Source organism: Ischnura elegans, chromosome 6 (assembly GCF_921293095.1).
Source record: "Ischnura elegans chromosome 6, ioIscEleg1.1, whole genome shotgun sequence".
NCBI classification, from domain to species: Eukaryota; Metazoa; Arthropoda; class Insecta; order Odonata; family Coenagrionidae; genus Ischnura; species Ischnura elegans.
Genome location: NC_060251.1, coordinates 75,304,902 through 75,331,683, shown reverse-complemented (window position 1 = coordinate 75,331,683; position 26,782 = coordinate 75,304,902). Strand labels below are relative to the sequence as shown.

At 35.9% G+C, this 26,782-nt stretch overlaps 1 protein-coding gene and 1 long non-coding RNA gene across 2 annotated transcripts in view; one reads left to right on the top strand and one right to left on the bottom strand.

Annotated features, from left to right (window-relative positions):
• Positions 1-26,782, bottom strand: part of LOC124161017 — a 362,450-nt gene that overhangs the window by 326,865 nt on the left and 8,803 nt on the right. Inside the window, exons 5-6 of the mRNA XM_046537157.1 lie at positions 13,153-13,357; positions 5,477-5,797 (exon numbers count right to left, since the gene is read on the bottom strand). Coding sequence (XP_046393113.1) covers positions 5,477-5,797; positions 13,153-13,357 — 526 coding nt within the window. The remainder of the gene's footprint in view (positions 1-5,476; positions 5,798-13,152; positions 13,358-26,782) is intronic.
• On the top strand, positions 26,134-26,745 carry LOC124161018. The gene is made up of 3 exons (XR_006865299.1): positions 26,134-26,208; positions 26,322-26,487; positions 26,571-26,745. It is a non-coding gene; the product is annotated as an uncharacterized LOC124161018 (long non-coding RNA).

Sequence of the window (26,782 nt, the reverse complement as noted above, 5' to 3'; positions counted from 1 at the left end):
AGACCCTAGGTACGTCATTTATTTTTAGAACAACTAACGATGACAATCCACATATGTTACACAGATCCAGAGAAGGAAAAGACACATTGTCACAAGAGAAAAATAGGCTTAAAAAATATTTGGGGCTCTCTTCAGTGATGGGCTACTTTTTGAATCCATCGTTATTTATCCTGTGAGTTCATTCTTTCAGTTCTTAATAAGAATCAGTCCAAGAAAATTTAACTTTTAATTCCTAAGTGCAATCATCTTCACTCGGATTTCGAGACAATGCTCAAAAATACCATTTTTAAATTTCAACTAATTTTCAAAATCATTAGAGTGGGAAAATGAGCACTGAGAGAAATTTAACTGGATCGAAATAGCATCATTACACAAAAATATTTTAAAATGAGGCTAAAAATACTTTATGAAGCTCGGTTTATACTTCAGTCAGTTCTTTTTTTTAATGATAAAGCTTTGCAAGAGGAAGCATCATGTGTTAATTGATTTGATAAAAGACAGCTTGAATTCGCAAGGGAAGGGTTAACTTTATGGTATGTACATGGTTTATTTTTCCGAATTCGACCATTATGGAATCTCACAGCTTATTCAAGGATTGAAATCGTTCAATACCCTCGTCATGTTACTGAGTATAGATTTGATTCTCAACCTCAGTTCAATGGAGGCAATTAGAATACTATAGCCACAAAACATATCCACCCTTTAAGAAAAAATAACTAAAACAGGAAACCTCGCATGAACTATTTTCACTTCAGCTCACACTGAATCCAACTCATATAAGCTCAGCAGGACTTACCTACCCTGCCAATGCCACGATGTTGATTTTTTACAATGTGTTACCTAAGTTAAGGGACTACTTCATGAGTGATGTGTTGCCTAATTTAGGGAAAGAATATTGAAATGCATAAATCTGAATATTCGTGAGCAAATATGAGGTATACAAGTCTATTCTCTCATTACCTTGCATCACTAGCTATTTCACGAGGGCGATACCATAAATATCTCTGTTCTGAAAGCCTACTCACCAAAAAGCTTTATTAATAAAAAATCTCCAGTGATTGGCACCTAGAAATCACATTACTACATGAAAAATGAAGAGTACATATTATAAACATTAAAATTGCTGATGATTATGAAGATATGAAAATATTGTCAAAATTCAGCCATCCACCATCTAAATTACAAAATAACTTTGCAATAGCTTTCACTCAGGAAAAAAAGCAGGAAAAAATATAACCTATATTATCACAGATATGAGGCTGGATTAAGACTCTTAGGGAGGATACAATATGAAAGCCAGTCAACAATTCCATGAAACACATACTTCATATCTTACCTTATCTTCACTACAATTTTATACTAAATATTTTACTTAATTTTACATATACTTAGAATTATACTATTGATAATATCAAAATATTATAGTTATTATACCTGACGAAAAAATTACCTCCAAAAAATTAAGTGAAAAAAATGTCTTCAAAATAATATAAGCCATCAATCAATAACGCATATGCAATGCCAGCCTAAAATCTATGTATTTTAATATTTAAAAATTATTTATGTCCATTTAACTCCCTCAAAAATATAATATGGCTTCGAGAAAAATGCAATTTATTGAATTATATAGATTGGCTAATATGCCAGCTGCAATGGCTCAGCAACGTAGTCTCCATTAGCATATTAGAAGCACAAAATAATTATAAAAAAATCAAAGAAGTCTTATATGAGTCATTTAACTAATAACTGTTCAAAGTTCCCTGATATATATGGTCCCTGATGGATGAATAATTGTCCCTGACGTCATAAAGACAGAAGCTCTCCATCATAACTACATTAAAAAAATGGAAGAGTTGAAAGGATAAATAGCAGCACCAAGAATTTAATCTAATTAAATCCAGGTTAAACTTTTCAGGTCAGATGACCAACTCATTTCAGCTAGGAAGAAGAAAATAACTCTAATCTCAAAAATATTCATAGAAGAAGAAAGATCATTAGAAATGAATGTTTCTTGATGAAATTTTATACGGAGCTTAAATATCCATCAAGTATACACTTATTACTACTTAAAATCAATTCATAAATGACTGAATTGATGCCAAGGGTATAGATGCAGGAAAAATTTCTACGGTGGTTCATTTGGAGAAGAGATGTATTTCAGTTTTCATTTTGATAACGTGCACTTAAAATCACATACAATTGACCTTAGCTTTACAAAGGGTTTGCCTTATGATGGATTTGGCAAATGAGAGCTAATATTTTGGGCTACTTAAATGACAAATTTTGCCAATTTTGTTTCCTTTCGCACAATATGTAATCAATGGGTAATATAATTCTTCATCTTATTTGATAACAAAACATATTTCCAATCTATCATTATTTTCATTTAGCATATGCTACTTTAACTTATTCCTCATCAGGAAATTATGCAGATTCAACATATCATGGAATATGCTTTACTATTGGTCCTCTAGAGTGGATTAATATTTAAAGTAAAGCAAAGGTCTTCTGCACCCAAATAATTCGGATGGGTGGGGGAGTCAAGCTTCCCAAGCAGCAATCAATATCTCAACAATATGTAGACAACAATTTCGGCATTAACATATGACATCCGTGACATCCATTAGCATTAACGTTGCATGGATATCTGTCAAATACCTAGAGGACCCACCAAATAACGTTGCAGCAATGTGCAACAGCGGACATGGAGGTCCATATTACAACATTTGTTAGATATCTTCACAGCATCTGATGAGTAGATAGTGGGTATACTTATTATGGTTTTTGATAATCCCCAGAAATATAGAAAAAACATTCGTGCTCTTCAATTCCGTACTGAACCAACTTACCTATATGGATACTGTTTGGAATATTTTTTTTTTTAGTTTTGGACCAAATTTTAGATACTAATTTGACCATGGGAACTGATTTTAAGAATAAAATGGATATTACAACTTGGAAATCTATGTAACATTACTTTTACAACTCACCGTGGATGTTACAAATAGGAAATCCTTGCAATATTATCAAAATATCCATCATATAATAACATGTCTGCTGCTAGGGTTGACACCCCACTCACTACATCCTTGATTGAAACTTGTTCATATTGGTATTACTGATTTATAAAGGTACATATAATGATTGCCATATTCAGGGGGATCAAAGTGCATAATCAAATAGCAACAAATATAAATCAACAACTAGGTACTTCAACAGACTTATGGACAGGCATATATAAGAATTGATCCAGTTATACCCTGGCAATTAGTTACCACTCCTCAATTTGATTACATAAGAGTTATTTAATTGCATTATTTTTGTAAACATAAAACACGCAAATGTCATTATTTACTCCAAATAATTAAGCGAGCATAATTTAGAAAAAATTAAAGCAACAAGTAAAATTACACACAAAATAAAATTAAAAAGCAATACGTGAGTGCTGTAAAATTAATAATGTTCTCCATATACAGGCTACATACAATATTTCCAAACAAAAAGCAACAAGAGCAAGCAAACATATACTCTATTCTATGAATAATACCAGCATCAACCATGGGAAATAAAGAAAAATATTTCTTTATAAAGCATATATGTAAGCTTATATGCTTTGCTTAAAAGCTTGAAAGCAAGATGTAAGTGTATAAGACAACATTATGCATCAGAAACAAGGAAGACAAGAAAATTGATCACCTTCTACATTCAGTATCTCAAAATTTCACCAAAACATATTATTAATGAATAACACCGATATTTAACCTTTAAGTACTTTCTAAATTAATACCTAGCATACTCAAGTAAATCAAACCTTATGATAACTTAATAATAACAACAACTTAAGAGAATACTTTAACAGAGTGCAAAATATAATTCAGTGTTTCTCATCGCAAATAATTGGCTCTAATATTCATGGCTACTGCTGCATTTCCCATCATTTGATACCACAAAATTGTTATTTTTCAACAATATATGTAATTTCAGGCAAAATTTTAATAGAATGCATAACTTTTGACACATTTCCAAAAATTCAATAAAAATTTTGTAAGGTATCAGCCATAATTTACGATGAAGTAGTGAAGATAGTTTATTTCAACACAAAAATATCTATAAGAAACACAATTTCAATAGCATACTTTGGTATACTTTACCAAGACAGTGATTGGTTGGGATATGGAGATAGTGCAGGCTGAAAGCTATAAAGATGAATCGAAGATGGGAGGGGGTGGCTTACGATACCAATTAGTATAGGGAGAGCCATGGGAAAGGAGATGTAGCGGGGGATAACATGCGCCAAAACTCCAGAGTTGAATCCATTCCTAGTCCAAGTCCTTGACTTCAAAAAATGTATAAACCCTCTGTTACTCCAGTGAGCCTCAAACTCAAAAAAATATGAAATTAAGCTCATGTGATGTTAGTTTGACATTTCAATGCCGTAATTTCAATCTGAGTGTACTACTTTTCTTCATTAATCGCATCAACAATGTTCATCCTTCAATCCAGAATTTGAATACCTATGTTAAAGGTACACACTTAATTCCCACTGAGATTTTGAAGAAAAATAAGCCTAAGACTATTTGGTATTTTAGCTGATCGTCTGGAAATGAGAGTATGGAATTCATACTGTAATGAGATTTTATCCCTTGTAGGCGTAGAAATGCAACCCTTTGTGCAACAGCAAGGTTAAAAGGATTGAAATGTAAGAATTAGAAGAAAATGAATGAAGGATTTTAAATTACAATTGCAAAAGAATTATGGGCTGAGTAGGTTTGGATGATCTATGCCACGCAATGTTTTTCATGTAATTAGACTTGGCTTGCTAGTAGAATTAATTCTTAAAACGCCCTTATTCGCTGAGAATTACTAGAACTTGGTTCTTTATGCCAGGGATGCAGTTGAAGCAATGGTATGACCTCCATTTGCATTCTAAGATACCCTGGAGTTCATTATGCAAATTTTTAGACTGATTAACCCTTTTTGAGTTTATTTCAAAACTACAGCACATATCAGCACTGTTATTCATTCATCGGCATTATAGTAGTCTGCCTGGAGTGCTGAACTCATAACTTTTGAACCTTTATTTCAATCTTGGGTGGTTCAACAAATTGCAACCTTGTGTTACACTTTCTGATTTTTATTCCTCATATAACTTTATTAAACCTACTCTCTCTAATGGTGAGGCACAAATACCTATTATATGTACTTCTATGATGCAATACACTTCTAGGTACACCGGATAATTTCCTCTAAAGCTTCTCAAAAATTTTAACACAAATCTACTTACTTCCTTTCTTAACCTCAACGAAAATAACAATCTAACATATTTATGACAAGTCAAATTTCCCCAATTTTCTGTTTGTTTAGATATTTACAAAAATTTACCATTCAGAAAAAATTTCAATCACAACACATTACGACACAACATTTATAAGGTAAAAATGACTCTATTGACTTGATAGGGAGGGCTCTGTATTACCTTCGATCAAAGGAATCTGCCCTGTAATGGCTGCCGTCACCTCCTTCATGCCGCAGAGAGGGCAGGGAGTCCCAGGGTGAGCGATGGCTGGAGCGACCCTCCCCACGACCTCTCCCGGCTGATGCCACTGACATTGTTGACGCCCCCGTGGCAGCTGAGGAACTCCTGTCTCCCCTCCAACCATCTGAGTGGCGTGACCATCCACCATTGCTTTGCTGGAAGTGCGATCTCGTAGCCAATGATGATGAGGAGCCGACAAATTCACTCCCATGGCATGAAGCGCACCTCATTGGGGAACCTCCACGCTCCCTCCGATGAAATCTACGGCATTACCACCCACGTTTCTTAGTAACAAGCTAATGGTTTAAATGTCGAATTCATCTTTTCACTGCCTCACCCTCTTCAAAACACATAATAAGAGCCTAGACTTAATTATTTTGACAGTGTCAACCATTATGTATTGAAACTAAGAGTCAAATATGTAAACACCAGTGATGAGGATATTACTGCAGTGAATGCCTTTTTTTTATCAACTAATGAAACTGACCTTTTAAAAATTCCACAAAAAAGACCTCACTTTCTTGCTAGAATCCCTAATACAGCATAGTATGATTAAACATTAGTATAATTACTCTCATTAGTTAGAAATGCCCTGCCCTGATTTTTTTTCACAAGAAGTAATTGCAAAGAGGATTAAATATTTTAATCACTGAACTGCAAAAGGCTTACTTATGATAAAAATACCAATTTTTCATTCATTGTAAGGGCAATAATTGTGCATGAATAATGTATTCCATGCAATTAGCTAAACCATATTTGCATTTGGTATCAATGCACAATAGCAAGTTTATCCATTCTTTCATCACACAATTCAATAATATGGACTGCCTATTGTAAATTGCTAATGGCATGAAATTCCCCCCTAAGCAGCTTCAGTTTATAATTTGATTTCATCTTGACTCTATGATAATTATTTTAAACAGATTTTTAGGATACTATCTTAATGCTACGCATGTGAAAGTGCATGTGGATAAGTGGTGATATTCTCTATTCAATTTCTCTCTACTTATATATTTCAATTTCAATTTCAGGATAGGTTTTCAAGGCACACCAACTAATCACCTTGGCCTAATCTTCAGTTGATCTCCATTTCTAATCCAGCATAAGGCCTTTTATTGTTCATTCTAGCCATGAGCCCTCTTCTCTTCACGTGGCTTACTTTCTTACTGAAAATTTTTTCCTCCCTCATAGTTTTAAACATTCCTACATCCCTAAGTACACAATCCATTCAACACCTGCTGTCTACTATTTATCTCATCAAACAGTATCCTTTACTCTCTGACTAGAACTTCCTCTATTTTAATAAGCTTTTACATTGTCCTACATATCCACATCTCAAGCGCCTTCACCCTGTGCATGCATGTCTCCGACCCGTAAGCTCTACCCTTCGTATCAAACTCTTGGCTTACAGGCACAACCTCATTAGTTCACCAATATCATCTTTTCTATTATCCTCCTCAACAACACCTACTATTCATACAGCCTGTTTTCAGGGTTCTTTTGATGGAAAACATTACTTTAGGGAAAGACAAAGGAAGGAGGACATCCTCATAGGGAAGCACGTTAATCGTGTCTGCCACCAAAACTAATATTACTATTATACTTCCAGCTCCAACTTCAGGTTCCACTTCCAGTTCCTCCCACACAATGTTCTTCCCTCTTAGAATTATACCCTACCTCACTTACCAATTACCTCAAGTCTCTTTAGGATCATAACATGCCTGACAATGTTTTATCACTTCTATGGCCTACTTTTCATCACTTCTTCCTCAACCATCATACCTAAAAATTGGGGTCACAAAATGATAAGCTTATGATCAAGCTCACTTTGATTCACACAGCGGTTAGATATCTTTCCTTTCAAAATTAATGTAAGTGATATGAATATGATGAAAAGGAAAAGAAAAAAATTGATGCCATCATGATAGGCCTACCAGCCCTCTTGATATAAACACTCTTAACTGACACTGTAAGTGCATGTAACCTATTTGCTACCAAGAAAGGGAAATGCCTTGGCTGAGAAAGATTCAATTGACAGGATTAATTTTAAATCATCATGTTCCCTTCTAGCCTTCTCTGGTTGGGAGATCTTTATCCAACTCTTGATCATATAGGCTATAATACAGACATAATTATGTCAAAATACCTATCTACATCCACATGTCTCTTCATTGGCCATGCTAATAGCAAGTGAAAGAAAGGTCTTTAAACTTTCATGGAGGCAATAAAAATGGGATTCAAAGAGAGAAGGTTCTAGAACCAAGAGAGCAAGTAAATGAAACCTTACTTGTGGAATTTCAAATAAAAATCAATTTCACCAATGCATCTAGTAAAATTGCCAAAACATAAAGATAGTAATATCCAATAAATTAACAGCAATCTTACTCTACAGCATTAGTCACTAAATACCAAGGTATGTTAAATACATTATTTGAATTAACTCAAATGAAAGGTGCAATACAATGACTTAAAGCATTAAAACTACTTGAAATACACCTAAAAATTAGAATGAAATACACCATAGCAATAAACTTGGATTACTTAAAATACTGTTTAAGTGCTGGTACATAAGCTTAGTAAAAGTGCTTATATTGGTCACACATGCGACAAATCCCACGACAGGAGTTGATTTGCTACTTCTCAGGCTTTTTCACTAAGAAGTGGTTTTGCAATTGGGACAACAGCAAGCAAACTATGGTTCTTGGGTTGATCATAACCAATACAAATTTATTAACTTAACTGTTCACAACAATTTAATTTTGTAGTTTCTGACTTACTTGTGATCATAGATAAAAATTTGGCTCATGATCATCTCAAGAATTCTAATTCATGGTCAGATATGTTGAGCATCCACATTCCTAACTAGCAGTGACTTTTTAATCAAGTCATTAGGATTTCACATGTAGAGTGTCAGAACAACAAGATCTTCTGAGTGAAAACATTCAACCGTTAAAAAATTTGAGTGCTATTGTTACAAGTTATGGAAATATTGATATAAAGTGCATTTACAGTTTTTTTCACCAATTCCCCCTAAATGTTTCATTTGATGTCTGTCCATATGTCTGTATATGTATGAAACAACTGCACTGTGCAAACACTATCTCCTAAGGTCAAATATGAATTTCTATTGCATAAATACCAGTAATGGAGTTTTTCATGAATTTTGGAAAAATTCCCTCAAGTAACAGGGGACAGTGCACAACTCCCATATGATTCATTCAAATTCTGAAAGCAGCCAAAAATATTGAATCTTAAAGGAAATAGGTGGAACCTCCTGAAAATAGGTAGTTCCAGCTGGTAGAGGATTATAGCAACATCACTTCATGAACCTCAACCCTCATCTTAAGATGGAACAAATGCTTCAAATGATATCACAAGCACTGGGAACATTTTTCAAAAGCAGATGAATTGATACATCTAAAAGTTCATTTATTAGCTGAAATGGCTTTTATGAAGCAAATAGACCATGAAAAATCAGTCTTGGATACTTATTCTCATTAGATAGAAACAAATTAAAGTGCGGCTAATAACTGTCATGAGAAACCTCCATCATGGTGTATGTATACTCTTTATTAAAGATATTCAAGAAATAGATATTCCTGTTCACCTTTGTAAGAACAGTAAGAAATCATAAGGTAACCCTGGAGAAAACAATAGAAATATGCAGTAGAAAAAAGAAAACTCAAAAGGTTTTTTTTGTGTGTCCTAATTTCCTTATCCAGACTGCTGAATGTTTTGTTGCACATGGATAAAACAGAAGAAATTACTCTAATGGATTTTATGGCAAAAATGTGGGCACCTGAAATGGAAACTAACATGTCTTCAATTTATGTCATTAGCATTATATAGGCATGAAACAAAAAATATTTTGGTGGATAGCTAAACAAATACTACTATAACCTTTTATACTGCCAGTGTCACTTTAGTGATAATAATGTATTATTTCAAACACCTTTAGATGGCAACTTCGCTTCTTCAAAACAGTATAAAAATCTATGTGTATCTCATTTTAGTGTGTGACATGATCAGAACAATTAATTTTTTTTCAAATCTTGTTCTCACTGCATCAATCGTAAAGAGGACAAGAGATGCTGGAAAATGAACAGTGGATGCTGTTTTTATGCTTTATGTTATCAGTATAAAAGTCATATATATGGTAGGTAAGAATCATTATGAGAGCAATTCTACATGTCTGTACTTTGGTCTAAGGCTATTGCCTACCCTTTCCCAGAATCTCTACTCCTCTCATTTGGGTGCATGAGAAGGGCACCAGATATGTATGAAGTATCCATGACATAAGAGCTTGACAACAGACCAAAGGAGCATTGTACTTTACACACATCATCTAGATCAGGGGTCTCCAATTTTCTAGGCCACGAGGGCCACATTCCAAGTTCCGAATCGCCCCGTGGGCCGGATAGCAAATTTGCTGATGACTGAAGTATTCGATACCAACGTCTGCTGAAGAATCCGGTGGTATATTTCTTATTTATGAACAGTTGAAGGCAACTTTGGCATGCAGTACCGCGCTGCAATGCTCCTAGCAGTGTCTCACAGAGTTAAACGAGCGAAAATTGCACACTACTTGAAACGGGTGCGCAGGCCGTATTTTGGAGACCCCTGATCTAGAATAAGGCATATATCATTTTTCCAAAAAACTGTACAGATAACCTAGAAAATGAGAGTACAGCTCAAACCACAAAATAAAATTAACAATTTTCAGATACAGGATTAAAAACTACGTTCATGAATTTAATCTAAATATAAAGATCAAAAATAGCTCTTTTAGTCATACAGATTAAAAAGAGCACAGTTTACATCTATGATTGGTACCTATCTTGCCAGTACTACAATGCCATGAATAAATTTTATGAAAACTGCATGCCTCATTGAAGTAGGTAAGTGAGTTAAATGAATAAGTCACTCTTTTACCATTATTAAGAGTGGCTGACGCTGTATGATACCACTGAAAATCCAAGCCTGAGCTAGATAATAGCACTTCAATACACCAACATATTGTTTGAATCTTAAACATTAAAACCAAAAATGGGTTGATTCCATTCTTTGATTCCTATATTCGTAAGAGCTAAGCCTAGAATTGGAACTGATGACTTACTGTTAAATGTAAAAATTTGACCCTGTTTCCTATATAAAATGAGGCCATAAATTTTGATCTTTACTATGGTACTTCTGAAAATCACTTTCATTTTTGCTCATAAACTTGTTCAAATAAACACCCTTACCATAGCAAAGCTCAAGATTCATGCATTTTCTAAGTGTAATCAAATGCATAGGTATTTTGAAGCTGAACCACTCCTTCTCAATAGGTTATGTCCTTATGTCAAGCATTTATTCTAAATATCTATGAGATATTTCTTTCAGTAAGTGCACAATGGCACCTTTACACAGAAAGTCTAAATTTTTAGCTTCTTTATTGGCTTAGAAAAAGATATGTGTATTTCTGGGAATCAATGCCACAGCAATCAAAATGAGTGACTAGATATTCGTCAGAATTGTTGAAAACATGGAATCAATCAATCAATAATCAAATAAATTTTATTTTATGCATTCAGGGAAAGTGAGTGCTCAGAGCTCTTGCTCCCAAGACGGCACAGAATCCTCCATATCTAATTTGTATGCAGATAGTATCCATTGACAAAAAGCGACGGAGGGGTAGTCAATGGATACTATCTGCATACGAATTAGATACGGAGGATTCTGTGCCATCTGGGTCACCATCTAAGTGGACTGCTGGGTAGCATTTTCTCAGCCTTTCTGGTTAGAAAAAGTTGAGTGGGTGCTATATTGGAGCTTTTGAACCACCTATCTAAACACTACTGGCCACCTGGAACCAATATTTGAGCTCCTGTCAATCAGCCATGATTGCTCAAGCATGTAGCGGCCAAAAACATCATTCTGAGAAATGATTGAGCCCCCACCATGAACTGCTATGTAGAGAATGAATAAATTTTTCTCAGGTTTCCACGTGGTTAAGAAAATCTAAGAGCACCATTCAGGTAATACATAGCATGTAAGTAATAAGTGCTATGTAGTGGTTGCATTTGGGTAAAATTCCGCAGATGTTGTGATAGTGCTCTGAGCTCTCACTCAACCCAAATGTGCCTATTGAATGCTGCAAATTGCTGAGGGAAGCTTTGAGGGTGATACAACATGGCCACATGGTTGGATTTTGACAGAAAAAAATTGTTTTCTTCATATTTGAAGAGTTTCGATTTCATGGAAGCTAGAAAAAAGAGTTAACTGTACAATAAAATACTCAGTACAAAAAAAATTTTTGTCAAATGGCCAAAAATTTCCAAAATTTAAATATTTTACTTATATTTTATTTATTAAACTATATGCTTAAGATAGATGCACAAAAGTTAAACTTGCATAAATACTAATGCTGACCACTCACAAAGATAATGTATCCCACAGTGAATTGACATGTATTAGGGGAAAAAATATGAGTATGCACTACTATAGTGAAACACTATAGTGGGTAGGTATTTTTTAGTTTTTGTATTAACATGTTCCGTGCCCTTTTCAAGCAATAATGATTGGCCTAAAAAGATACCAATGTCAGCATAAGTGAATCTAAAACACACAACAGTCAAAAGTTTTGCGGAGATCATAAGCTATATCATAGGGGAGATTGCTATATCATAGGGAGGAGGAAAAATGCCTGCTCCGTCATTACATAACCACTTCCTGTTGTAGTGGTCCACCAATAATGATCAATTATTTACATTTGTCCTTTACATGACATTTACTAATGTATTCTTTCACTTCAATGTGAATAAGTGTTAGGCAAAAAATTATGCATTAGGTACTAACATAAAATATCTTATCAACAATGCAAAAACTATAATATTCTCTTCTATGAACTTTAAATGAAACATATTTACAACTTTAATTTTGAATTTTCTCTCATGTGATGCTCATCTAGCAATAGCATGTTGGAATACTTTCATAATAGTTTGTTTGGTCTATTTTCAATATTTACATATGGCCTTGAGGAAAAATATAAAGTGTTGTATGAATGAAAGGGCTTGAATTATAATTATCTACTCTTCTCTATAGGCTACTATGTATAAGGCTCTAGTCAAGACTATATATTTCCACCATATAATATACAAGGGGATTTAATTATTTTTGTCTTTACATCAAGGCACCATTAACATAATTTGAATGGTAAAATAGGAAGCAGAAGCAAATTGCAAACCTCAAGGGTTCAAGCAGAAGGTTTTACATTTTACAAAATGTTGAAAATTTAACAAAGAGAATATTTTACATTATAATGGCTGAAATAAAATGTATCTACTCTCTCAGAGATATACATTAAGTTTCTTAATACCAAGTGCCACATGAAAATTGCACATGAAATGCAACAAATACAATATGATTTACGAATTATAAATTCTATTTCTTATACTTAATGTAAATTCTAATAAATTCTATTTCTTATAAATAAATTTAAGATGACCAAGGTAAGGAAGACTTGAAGAAAATGAAAGTATAGTGTTAATGGTAGCAGATGCATAGATAATGATGATGAGGACCAACATAAGAATTTAAGTACATTAAAATTAAAAATGCCATTGATTGTCTCAAACCTGGAGTTATGGTCACTGAGGTAACCAGATGCTGCACGGTCTCTTTCTCTTTCCCTCATCAGTTCATTACGATCGCTGTAATAACCATCTCTGTCCCTTGCTGAAGAAGGCCGGTCGCCTACAGAAGATGTAGAAGATTGCTGGGGTAACCGGTGTGGCAGAGGCAATGTTGATGACTTGTTCATACTAGCACTACTGGCAGGCCCTATAATGCAAACAAAAGAGTCATTAAATATTTCACATAATAAATACAATATTCAGTTCAATTAACAACCCAGAGATCCTTACACCCAGTGATTCACTGATATTCTGTGTTTAAGGGTGAGTACGGCCATTTTATTTTGTTTCCAATTTTTCACTTCAACCTCTCAACAGTACTGGAAAGATACCAGAGGTGGAGTAAAATTGTTTTAGGGGGTTTCATCACTTTCTGTGGCACCTTGGTGGTATGCAATACATCTAACAATAAGTGAAATGTATCTGAGGTCAGAAATGTGTCGAACATTATAATTTAGATATCCATCCAATACTTTTAAGCATTCCCTTTCAGCTGGTGAAATAAAAACTTCCATTTGAGAGACGCCTTAAAGATTGTCATCTTTTCAATTTTTCCAAAAACAATGGGAGGGGCAGCTGTTCCTCTTGCACCCTTACGTGTCACAGCCACCTTAATCTGCCATGGCACCAAGATGTCAATTTTTCTACTAGAATGATTTTACACCTTCTCAGAAAAAATTAATGAAATGCTTGCCACTGGTAAGAAACATAATTTCAGCCAATGAGTTGGGTTCCAATACATAACTCATTCTCTAGACCACTAATACAAGTTTTAAATGTCTGTAAAATATCCAAGCTTGGACGGGCCAGATTGGTCAAGGCCTAATTGTTGCGGTGAAGCACTTTTGACTAGTGGAAATTCCACTCTGGTAATCTGAATTCTTTTCCATAGACACTAAGTCAACTGAAAAATAGCAGTAGTTGAGCATCAGTAGCCTGAGCTTTCAATTATGCCGTGGGAAGCTTAACACTAGAATGCCAGGAATTTGGCATACCCCAAGAATGCCGGGAGGGTGTCATTTTGACACCCACATTCTTATAACCGTCTTATGTTGCAGATAATTTTTTTCTTAGTCGCTAGTGTTAAAGCGTCATCTTCATTTTAATATTCGTTTTCGATTCCTCAACCCTTTTAGTGCTATCCCTCTTCCTGGGGTACAGTCGAAAAATGCAGAGGGTATTTTAATAAAATGTAGCAACTAGGAAAAAAAAAACATTATATAGTTATCTTTTTAGATATCTTTATGCGTTTTTTTTTAATAATGAGATAAAAATTGGCCAATGATCACAACAATTTTATATGTTTACTGATATATAAGTTTTTTTATTTCAATGTCCTCAAATTTAACAACAATAACATAAAAGCCAATTTATCGGCGCACCGCACTTTTCAGCCGAGCAATAAAAGCCGATATATCGGCGCGCCACACTAAAAGGGTTAATATTTTCAAAAAAATAATGTTTTTTAAGAGATTCCGACTGAAGTAAAAGAATAATGTTGCAAAAAATTCTGTTCTCTTGGACTGCAGTATCTTTTTTTTGCATCTGGTTTTCGTCTTCGAATGTGGAAATTCGCTTTTAAAGATGAAAATTTGAAAACAATAAAATCAATTACGAATATTTAACAACAAAATTGTATAAATGAAAACACAAACACCGTAAAAAACACAAAAAATCGTATACTTTTTGGTACAGAATTCCAAAAAGCTGTATCTAAATTGTAGATTCTTTACATTTCTGGCACTTTCGCACTATTTAGGCCACACATACTGACTTTTTACACAACTCACAAAAACCAACATTTCTGTTTTTATTGCATTTTATCTTTACTTGACAGTTTCTAGTCCGTTCTGGTAGAGTTGCGGGCGATTTCTTAGAGTTGTCACTAATGACAACATGAGGGCGAAGAGAGCTTGGATCAAGAACACATTTTGTCAGTTTTCCTGGATAAACGGTAAGTGTAACATAACCATTTTTGCACAATTTATTTGAATACAACTCTTCCTGAGAAGCTTTTATTCCAGCAGAGATATCCTTCTTTCTCTTATTTATGGTACCCCAAAGGCTTGTACCCTTTCTTTTGAGCAAAACCAAGCAAATCTGCCTTTGGTCAAGTAGGGCCGCATAAGTTTCAATACAGCATGATCTGTAAAGCAATTGCCAGCTTGACGAGAGTCGTCCTTGCCAAGGTAATGAAATCCGTTTATCAAATAATTACTATCCTTATCCACTACAAGCCAGTATTTTTGCCCATAGTTATCAGGCTTTGATGCCATGAACTACGTGAAAGGGCATCTAGCTTTGTTTGGAAACAGCTGTTCATCAAAAGTTATGTGTGGCACAGGCTATGGTTCCACAGCATGGCCATCTCCTTCTCAGGTAGGATCCTGAACGAGAAGACATGGTCACTTTGAAGCCTGGCCAGCGCCCCTCCCACGTGGGCGCATAACCTCATGCCTATGCATAAATTTCTTCTGTCCGATGGCCAGTGCTGATCCAGGTTCGTATAAAACACAATGAGGAACACATCGCTAATACCGTACGTAGCAGATACAAATACTCAATTGTGTGCTCATGCTACGATGTTTTTCTTTCGTAAGTACTGTAATGCCCTAACCATAGCCTGGACCACACACAACCATTGATGAACAGATGTTTCCAAACAAAGCTAGATATCCATTCACGCAATTCATGGCATCAAAGACAAGAATATCATTTAGTATTGCAATAATTTTCTCTGGCGTAACACATCTATACAGTGCCGTTATCAAGACCACGCAATGCAAGTCGAGAAGCACGTCTCGACTGGTAGTGACACGCCAGCGAGCCAGTCTGTCAAACTCCGCGCCAGGCAGCCGAACACAGAGGCTCGTCAGAAGCCAACTGCATTGTTGCGCACATCACCACACTTTTGTTTCACGGCAAATAAGTGCCGTTGCGGCAAAGTTTGACTGGTTTCAAGGATAATCATTCACAAATAGAGCGGAATATACTTACCTCACGAGCTAATAAATTTTCGAAAAAATGATAAATAGCCTATATTTATCGAAATTATGTAAAACAAACAATCAAGAAGGTAATATACTATTCTAAAATACCTACTAATTTGGCTAGTAATAATCAAACTGCATCCCACAAAAAACCTTAACCGAACGAAGAAATTATAAAATATACTGAGTGTCAAAATGACACACTCCGGCATTCAAGATAAATTTGAATTTTTAAGATGGAAAAAAGAGAGGGGGTACCCCTAACACTGTTGCCTTATTAAGCCCTAAAAACGATTATAAGTCACAAAATATTTTATTCTACAACACTCTTTAAAGGGCCAGCTTTGAAAAAAATGTTCGCATAGAGTGTCAAAATGACACCCTTTGGCATTCTAGTGTTAAGGAATGCACTCCACAAGTTCACGGACAGTGACCCTCCGATCTTTGAACAGCTCACTGTTGTTCTTCTTGAAAATCTAAAAGCAGCCGTCTTCCACTCCGTTCTTCATCGCGAATTTCCATGCGATCCTCAGCAGAAGCCCTGCACCATTTGTGTAGTACATGTTGAACGGACATGCACTCTTCACCATAAACTTCAGTCTGTTGCCAATGAATCTCCATGGGTGGTAACCTCCTTGAGTAGAGAGATCGGATTACTGCTCGAACTTCACACTTGGCAGGAACGGGGATGGAAACTTCCAATGTCGATGGTTGCAAAGCCAATACTGAGCAATTAGGGGATCACGGGTTGACATTACATCCAACAGATTAAGTTCTGTGCTTGAAGTGCCTTACACAGAACACTGAAGCAGAGCTAATTACCTCATATTCACTGAAGCAGAGATTGAGCATTTCCGTGAAATTTCCACTAAAGCCAGGATTTGAACCCATACCCGGTATATGTGGAAAGTCAATGCTCTAGCCACCACACCTACCTGATCCTCAACTCCCTTTCATCTCATCTATAAATTTTATTCTCTTACTCCCCACCCTGCTGGCCTAAAATTCTTCCCTCTAATGCATTTTTGATATCTCCTCTCTGATTATGTTATATACAATCCATCACCCAGTGAGAAATGGGTGGTGGAATCCACGTGGAATCCACGTTGAGTGGTGGATATTTGGTGGTGGTGGATATTGAGTGGTTGGACCCATGTGGAATCCACGTTTATTTCAAGTGGATTTGTGGTGATTATCATAAAATGTTAAACAGAATTTCTAATTTGTGGGACTTAACTCTCTGGTGACATTGCGTCATTTATCATCCTGAAACCACGCTAGTTATGTGAAAATGTATCGCACATTCTATTTTTATATAATTCGTGGAAAGGCAGCCATGAGAGCACATGAAAAATCGTAGACACATATATAGAAGGTTTAGATATAGAGTGGTTGAGGTTTTAATGGTTTCAGGACAGCACCAACTGCTGTGTTAATTTTTCCACCAAATTTCCACGTGGGTTCCACGTTGATTCCATGACCAAAAACACATGGTATCCACGTTAATTCTCCACGTGGGTTCCACGTGGATTCCACCACCCATTTCTCACTGGGCAGATCCTTTGCCTCCTCCATACATATTTCCTCCACAAGTTCCTCTCCTCATCCACCTCATCACTCCTTCACTCCTCCATCCACTTCAACCTCTCGATTCTTCTCCACAAAAGCATATTTATTGCCCTCATTCTTTTATTATCCTCTTTCCTAAGCATCAATGTTTCCGAGCCTTAATTGCTGCACTCCAGATGAGACTCTTCCCTTTCTTTTCCCCTAAAATCAAACTTAACGATCCTCTCATCAACTCTTCCCTATTCATGAACACCTCCTTTGCTAATGCTTAATATTTTCTTGATATGCATACTGTCTTATACATTTTCCTCTAATGTGCTGGCTAAATAGGTAGTTAAACAGCTACACCTGCCCTTCTTTTTGACCACAAACTATTATCATTAACAAAATTTATCTTGCACATTTTTCATGACACTTTTCACATAGCCACATTTAAACTACATAAATAGGATAAAGGATGACAAATTTAAGGAAGGGTGTTGTCATTGCATTCCCAGGAAAGAAAAAGTTATTTCCAACGGTTTTGAACCTAATTTGATTGCCACTGGCTGATTATGATCTATGTAATAATAATCAAAGTATGCACTGCATTACATATTTGAAATAGATTTCATTCTTATCTCTAAATTAAGATAACAAATAGCAGTATTTACTGCTATGACTATGATTTCTATGACTTTGCTTTAAAACAACATTGGAATGGAAGTGGGAGCTTTGACAACAATCAATCCTGTGAAAGATTGGAGCATAATCAAATAAGGCTAAGAAACTCATTGAACGGGATCTGGGCCCTAATAGTAGGTGTGGTTTCAGGTAGTAAGGTTGGTAAGTTCCTCAAGGTTGTTATCATGTGGAACCCTTGAGGAGACTTATCAGCAGTATCCAAGAAAGAAGTAAAGAAGACCAAGAAAAGCGGAGAAGTAAGGGAATGTTAGAACAATGATGAGTGTGGGTAAGTTAGAAGTTATCAAAAGGGAATTGAGAAGGGGCAATAGGTATTTTGGGACAACGTGAGATAGATAGAAAGCTAAAGGTGATTACTGGATGGAAGGATACAGGATGATATATAGGTGTGGATAAGTTAACAAGGGGTAACTTTGGCATTAAATTAATTAGAGAGAGGATTTTAGGGATGACTACTGACTCAACCCACCTAGATTGAATTTAAAAGGAAATTATTCATCACAAAAACATGATTAAACTATAATTATGACCAAAATAACAACATAATTATCCCCAGAGATATGCATGGAAGAGACCAATAAATATGGGATGATATTAGATTGATTCTTCATGATAAAGCAGAGATTCAGGAAAAATGTGTAAAACTCGCACAGATTTTCTGAAGAAGATGCATATTCAGAACACAACCTAGGGATTATGGAGAGAATTGTTGGAAAGGGCAATGTGAAGAAATGGAGAAATTTCAGAAGTAACGGAGGTAGGTGTGCCGTACGCTAAGGTAAGGCCAATACCAGGGAGCAAAAGAGGATAATCCATGTCAAAAAGTTTAAGAGTGGGTGGATGTTGACAGAAAAAAACAGGCTCAGAGTTGGTGGCAAAATATGTCCAGGATCTGCATGACAGTGGTAACAGTGTAAAGATATTGAACATGGAGGTGGGTGGTGAGGTAGAGGAGGATGATCTTGGACTCGGGCTCTTCGATCCAGAATTCAGAGAGAATCTTTCAGGATATGAAGGCTAGAAATATGGTGGGCATGGACAATATCCTGTGTGAGCTTCTAAAGACTTTAAGGAATGCTGAGAGAAGGTTGTCGAACTAGTACGCAATTACATGTACAAGGAGGGGTTCAGAACACAGGTTGTTGGGAAAACAAGGGATGGCCAGATCCAGGATTTATTTCAGATCCATATCTGAATCAGATCATTGGTTTCAGATGTTGAATCTTCAGATATTTAGGGATAAAAATGCTTTTTTAATTCCCTGCTATAAGATGAAGTAATTATTCAAGTTTCTTAAGGGCACATACAATAAGATGAATGTTATTTTGATTGACGTACACATTTTAATATTTTCAAATTTTCCTCACCTACATTTCCCCTCAATTTTTTCACATTCTCAATCCTGAAATTTTGTCACTTGTGTTTCAGTCACAGATGTTTCAGTAGTGGTGAGATGGATTTTGAACTTCCTTGCGATAGTTTCATGCCAAAGTACACACACATAACATACATTGAGTTCTCCCAATTCAATTAGAAATGTTTCCAAACTTATGAAGACATTTTTATAAGTTGTACAGTTTATCATTAAATTATGTTGCAACTGTGCAATCTGCAACAAAATTAAGAACAAAGTTGACATCAAATGTGGCAAACTTGAACAGAACGAGATGACCGCTCAGCAAGGGGTTGGGCAACAGAAGCATGCAAAGGAGAAATGAAGGGGAAGCAACAAGGCAAGGAACGAGAAAGCCAGGGGACCAACATGACCAAGCTTACAACTTTGTGATGTTGTAGGCTTCAAGACACTTCAAGGCAAAGCCGGGCAAGCTGCATACCTAGTGTGCGTTTACAGTCCGTCTCGACGTGTGTGAGTGTGCTCATGCAAAGCTTGTTTCTTTGAAAATTGTGATGCTTGGACATTGCCGAGTATTATTATAGCCTTGTTGTAACTAGAAAGCTTTATGTCAATCAGTTAGAGCTTAAAAACATTAATACTGACAGAAATGCATCGGTTTAGTCTCATCATTTTTTGAATCCCATGCATGTCATCTGATTGCCGAAAGCTATCATTAGACACCAATGGGTCCAAGAGGTGACTCATATACCAGTTGCCTCTAGAAATGGGGTGATTTTGAAGCAGATAGGCTGAAAAAAGTCAGTTGGTGAGACTGGGGGGGGGGGGGGGTGAGTAAAGTTTCCATTGTTCTCATGTAACTTGATATTTTCCTTCAAAGCTAATGAATTGTCTGTCTGGCCTCAGAGAAGGAAAAAAACATCGGAGGCATGGGCAGAGGGATATTGGTTTCATTGGTTAGCAGTTTTGTGAAATCAGCAATGTAGTTACTTTTGCCATGGTTATTATCCTACTTTGCTGAGCCTCTCACAACGGTTCGATCTCTTGGAAAAATCATACTATGTGCCTGTTAAGTTTTGCCTTAAAATTTTCCACGTCTGAAATTCTGTTATGTAATATCTACAATAGCTTTTAAACAAAATGTTTCATGAGTTGGACAAGCATCGCAGTGTATTTGTGCATACGAAGATAGAATTGGAACTCTTTCCACACATACAGAGCTTTGCATTCACTTTTCATTCATTGCTTTTAATTTAAAATTTCGGATCCTGATTCGATGCCTTTTACAACTTTGGATCCGATGTTTCTGATGAAGGGCAATATCCGTGGATATTTGGATCCAATGTATTCGATCCAACCATCCCCAGTGAAAACAATTCTAATTTCATCATGAAAAAGAAGAAAGTTGTAGAATGGCAAGATCATAGAACTGTAAACCTAAAATCACATGCAGTGAAGGTGGTACTGACGATTATGAATAGAGAATAAAAAATAATTATTTTTGCAAAGATCATTTTACACATAGGAAGGGAAGGTAAAACTGTTAAGTGATGGCCAAAATAAGGGCCCTAATGGAGAGGAACCTAGAATATAACCAGGACATGAATGTTTGTAAGGTAAATTTAGAAAAAGAATTCGACAGGCAAAACTGGAAAAGTCAATGAGAATTCTTAACAAAATAGGTATAGGAAGCCCACAATCTATACGTGGCCTGGATTGTATAAGAGAGGGTAGCTGAAAGCAAATCAGGGTGGGCATGGATAGGCTAAGGTGTAGAACAAGGCTCTCTGCTTCTCTTTAAGGAATTTAAGGTTCAAGATAAAAGTAGGTCACAAACTTTTGCCGGTGGAGCAGTTCAACTATTTGGGCAGCAAATTATAGGAGAATGGATACAGATGTAAGCAAGAAGGAAATAAAATTAGGACAGGAGGCACTCATGAATAAGAAACAGCTGATGAGATATCAATGAGCAAGAGTGTAAAGATAAGCCTAAGAAGAATCTGATCTGCATAGTACATAGTGGCTAAATGTCAGAAAAAATGGGCATAAAGGAAGGAAGGTGAGAAAGTATTGGAGCCCTTTGAAATGTGGGTGTGAAAGGGAATTGATTAGATGAAGTGTACATGAAAAAGGAGGTATGACAAAGAGCTAGACATAGTGTGCAAGGAGAGAAATCTTCTGCAAGAGCTATGGAGGAGACAAAGGGTCTAGAGTGAGTGAGTATGGGTGAGGATTGGATTTTCTGGACGAATATAATTATTTTCTGAGCTATGTATTTTCTTTCATATGCTATCTTTATCCAAATTTGAACAACTAATTTTCAATTCTTTGGCTATTCTGCAGTGATGCTTTAAGAATACTTCTTAAAATGTATAATATGGGGTAATTTTCATACAGAAATGCTCATTCCGATTGTATTGCCATTTAAATAAATCAAATACGCATTCCTCTGAAATATACTGCAAAAATAAAACCAATGGCAAAGTATTCAAAGAACTCAGTGAAAAAAGCAGACAGCTTAGGGAATTGTCAATGATTGACATGAATCTGGAGAAAAACTCCAAAGTAATTCCTGATGAGTACAGAGCAGACAATACCAAAGAGGGATTTATTGGAGGATAAGTATAAGATATCATATAGAATATTCCAAAAAGTAGCAAATTGGATTGAACCATTTAATGCTGAATTTGTCATAACTTTTCAATGTGTATGAGGAGGAAGTGGTGAAAGAAATAGGAGAGCAAAGAATCAAGGTGAAATGGGTAGAAATGAACGTTGCAGAGGGCATTGCTAATGCTAATGCTCTATAAAACAAGGTGAAACTCAACAACCTACAGAACTCAACAAGCACATTCAATGGAGCATATCAGGAATAAAATATGAAAATCAATAGGTATCAAACCAAGTCACTTGTAAGTGGTTTAGGGAAAAATCATAGAAGAGAGGCTGGATCAATACAAAACCCTCTGCAGCCTAAGAAGAACCACTACCTGGGATGGAAGAATGACGATGGGCAAACCAAAGACTAGATCATGACCAAAAAGATGCTACTTTCTCTAAAGGCTTTAGACTAGAGAAAAAGTATGTAACAAAATTGGTAAGGGCAAAGACACACTATGGATCAGTAATATGAGGCATTGGAAAAATAATCAAAAAAGAAAAGAAGTCTTTTAATCGTGATGCTAGAGGAGGTTGGAAGATAAAATGGAGCCCTTCAAAAATGAAACCCTTACGATATGCCATAGTAATAACTATGAATATTTCAACTAAATTGTTTCATGTTCATTGGCCACTAATGAGGTATTCATGTAGAAATATTCAGGTTTTCTCTATTGGAGAAAATAATAGAGGTGATATAGAATACGTTTCAGAGCAGTCACTTAAGTTACCCAAATGCCCTCAGCTAAGAATTGGTTCCTGACTAGTAGTGATTCACAGAAAGTCACAATATTTTCAGGAAACCCTTCTATTGTACTTATAGGAGAAGTACCTTGAAGTCCCTTCTCCTTAGCTTCAACATTATCCTTGTGAAAAGGATTGCACAGTTAAATTAGGTATCCCTAGAGCAGAACTAGCAAGAGTAATTTTTGAATACACCCAGTAAGGGCATCCAAGCCAAATAGGCCAGATATATTGTTGACAAACTGTCAGATTACCAGAAGAAAAACAGTCATAGTGATGGTGTCACATTAATAAAACTGCTGGAACAGACATGGGAAACCCTACCAACTATGTCATCACTGAGTCCATGGAGAAGAATCAATTGAGCTTGGGGCTCATTAAATGGGACCTAGCCATTGCAAGTGGGTGTTTCTCATGGCAGCAAGGATCTTAAGGTCTCTATCATTTGTAATATTTGTGGCAACTTGTGAGAAGCAACCATGAGAGATGATAGTAAGAATGGAGAAGACAAAGAAAGCAAATAACACATGGCATAAAATGTCAAGGCATTGATGAAGCCCCATAATATGGTAATAAATATGAAACAGGAAATGGATATGCTGGGGTTTTACTGCATGGATGGGAAGAGAGTGAAGACTATTTGCGAGTGTTGTTAATAGTATTGACGTGAAGTAACTGGGCTCAATTACAGTTACTTTGTAAAAAATAATCAAGCATAAGTACAAATTCCTGATTTGAAAAAGTTAAAAAAAAAATTACAGTTACAGTAACAATTATTACTTGTAACATTGTCCACTCTACAGACCACCTCACAACTGTCGAATATTGCAGTAAAAATGTGGAATAATAGGTGAATAATTGAAATTGTTAATTGTAATTTCACTTGCGATACATACAGCTATAACTGTTTTGACAACACATGGGGTGTGATATTTTGTACCCGTCATAAGTAGGCTAAAACATAGAAGTGGCTGAACCAAAACAAGCAAATTATGATGCTCCGGGACTCAACCCAAGGAGGAAGAAAAGTCAAAATGACATCACTTTGACCTCAAAATGACCCACGAAAAGTCACTATTCAGTCATAACCGTGAAGGTGACTTTTTGCGGGTCATTCTGATGTCAAAGTGACGTCATTTTGACTTTGAATTCATTTGTAGATGTTTTCATCAAAAGTGAGAGCATATAAAAAAATTATCAAATATTGTCTACGATACTGGATCCCTGCATTCCAACCTGAAGGTTGGTTCGGAAAGGTGAGGGTAGAGCTCACCCCTGACACTTAATCACACAACCGCGCATGCGAATATCACACCATAAGGAGGGGGGCCAGTTCCTTTCCATGGGCTAGTTCTACAGATAATTATTAATTTTGGGGAGCCCAAAGCTTCACCCCAGGTTTGAACTCCTGGGACCCATCTCCCAATAGCCAATGGCTAGATCCAATAGGCCACTAACACAGTGGCATAGCCAGGTTTTAGGTCTAAATTTAAAAGCCTTAAAATTCTCCCCTCCTTCCTTTCCCCTATTGATACCCCAAGACGTGATTGCTCCACTTGCCCAGGGCGATATGTATCGTGAAATATCGCGATAATTAATTATATCGGGAATACGAATTCGAGTTTCGTACATTATCGAAAAATCATTGTCCGATAAAAAGGGCCCAATAAAAGTATTGGGACTGATAGAATATCGGAACCGATAAAATATCACGATATATCGTCCAATAAAAATATCAGGTGCAATAAATTAACTGAGCCATTAAAAATATCGGAATCGTTAAAAATAGTCTTCCGATAAAATACTACGGAACTACTATTATAAGGTAGAAATATCCTTTCGATAAAATATAAAGATATATCATCCGATAAAAAATATCGGGCCTGATAAAAATCGCCATTTGATAAAATACTACGCTTGATAATCCGATAAAAAATCGCCACTGCTAAAATATCGCGAAATATCATCCAATAAAAATTGCTGCTCGAATAAAATATCACGATTTATTGTCTTATAAAAGCCGCAGCCGCGATAAAACATCGTGATTTATCACCCGATCGCGTCGTCGCGCACGATAAATTATCATGTTTTGGCATCGGGAAATTAGTTTGGGAAAATGTTTATGGCTGGAATATGTATAGGGTTGGCCCTCGTTTATGCTAGACCATAAATCGGTGCGTTAAAAACTTACTAATGTATGGTATATCGCGATATTAAATAGGAGGTATTTTTTCATCGAATTATATAACGTGATATATTTTATCTGAAGGCAAATTTTTATCGGGCTGGAGATTTTTTTATGAAATGATACATCGTGGTATTTTATCGGTAGGCGATTATTATGGGCGATATTTGTATCGTCCGATACAAATATTGGTTTAGGATATCGTCATGTTTTAATGGATATCGGATGATATTTATGATGATTTTTTTGTTCTCGATATTTTTATCGATTTTCGTCCGAGATTTAATGACGATATATGATAATTGTTCCTTAAAAATGGTCTATTATTCGCTTTTACCGCAAGAAAGTCCCCGGGAACGAACCTATTTCGCCAAAATATTTCGAAGGAAATCCGTGACGCGCCATTTCTAAACTAGAATGCGCCGCGGTTTTTTTAAATAACTCATCGTCGCTGATTGCTGCATTTGCGTAAGAAATAATTAAGCTTCTCCTCGTTTTCAATAATATTTTCGGTGAGAGCCCGTGCGTACGTCACTACGGGAATAATAGCCAATAATAAATATCCGTCTTCATTTCAAATCAACAATGGAGCGTTCGTTATCTGCCATTTCTTGATTTATTTACGTTTGTTTTTACAAACGAGACAAGAGATTGCAATCATACAGGAGAGGAAAAGGAAATGAAAATTTGCTTTATATTAATCCAGAAGATGGGATGTTTGAAGCAGCTAATACGCCAAAAGTTCTCTGGATGACGAGAAGGATTTAAACAACTTTGAAGAGCTCCTGAAAACCTCATCTCTCTTCAAATCATTTGTGAGTAAATTGACTGTTATCTGCTCTTCATCATCCATCAAATGAACCCTTCTATTTTCCCTTCTTGAGCCATATGAAAAAGTTAAAATTTATTTTGGTTTCCTTTCTCACAGGTTTAACATCTTAGACAAATTGCAGTTGATCATACTGATGGAGTTTTCAGCCCATGCGACCAGATATGTGTGTACAAATGAATTTGCTCGCTGCATCAATTGGGATGGAGAGCTTGGAAAAATTATGTTCAACAACCCCTACATCAATACCTTAAGGCTATATGCAGTTAGTATCAATTTTTCTATTTAATGTATCATCAAAATTAGAAACTTTCAGCTTCTTGATGTTATTTTTTCCTTTGTTTGCAGTCCCACGATGGAAGAATTTCCCTGAGGATAAAGTAATGAAAACGAAGGCAAAGATTCAGCGGTGGTTCAAGACAATTGCTTAAGCAACTAGAGGCAACTGAAGGGAAAGGAAATGCAACAGAATCAACTGAAATGGCCAATGTAGATGATTTTTCTCGATTTGTATTTGAAGAGGGAGAAAAGGAACATTAAAAGGAAAATTAAAAACAAAT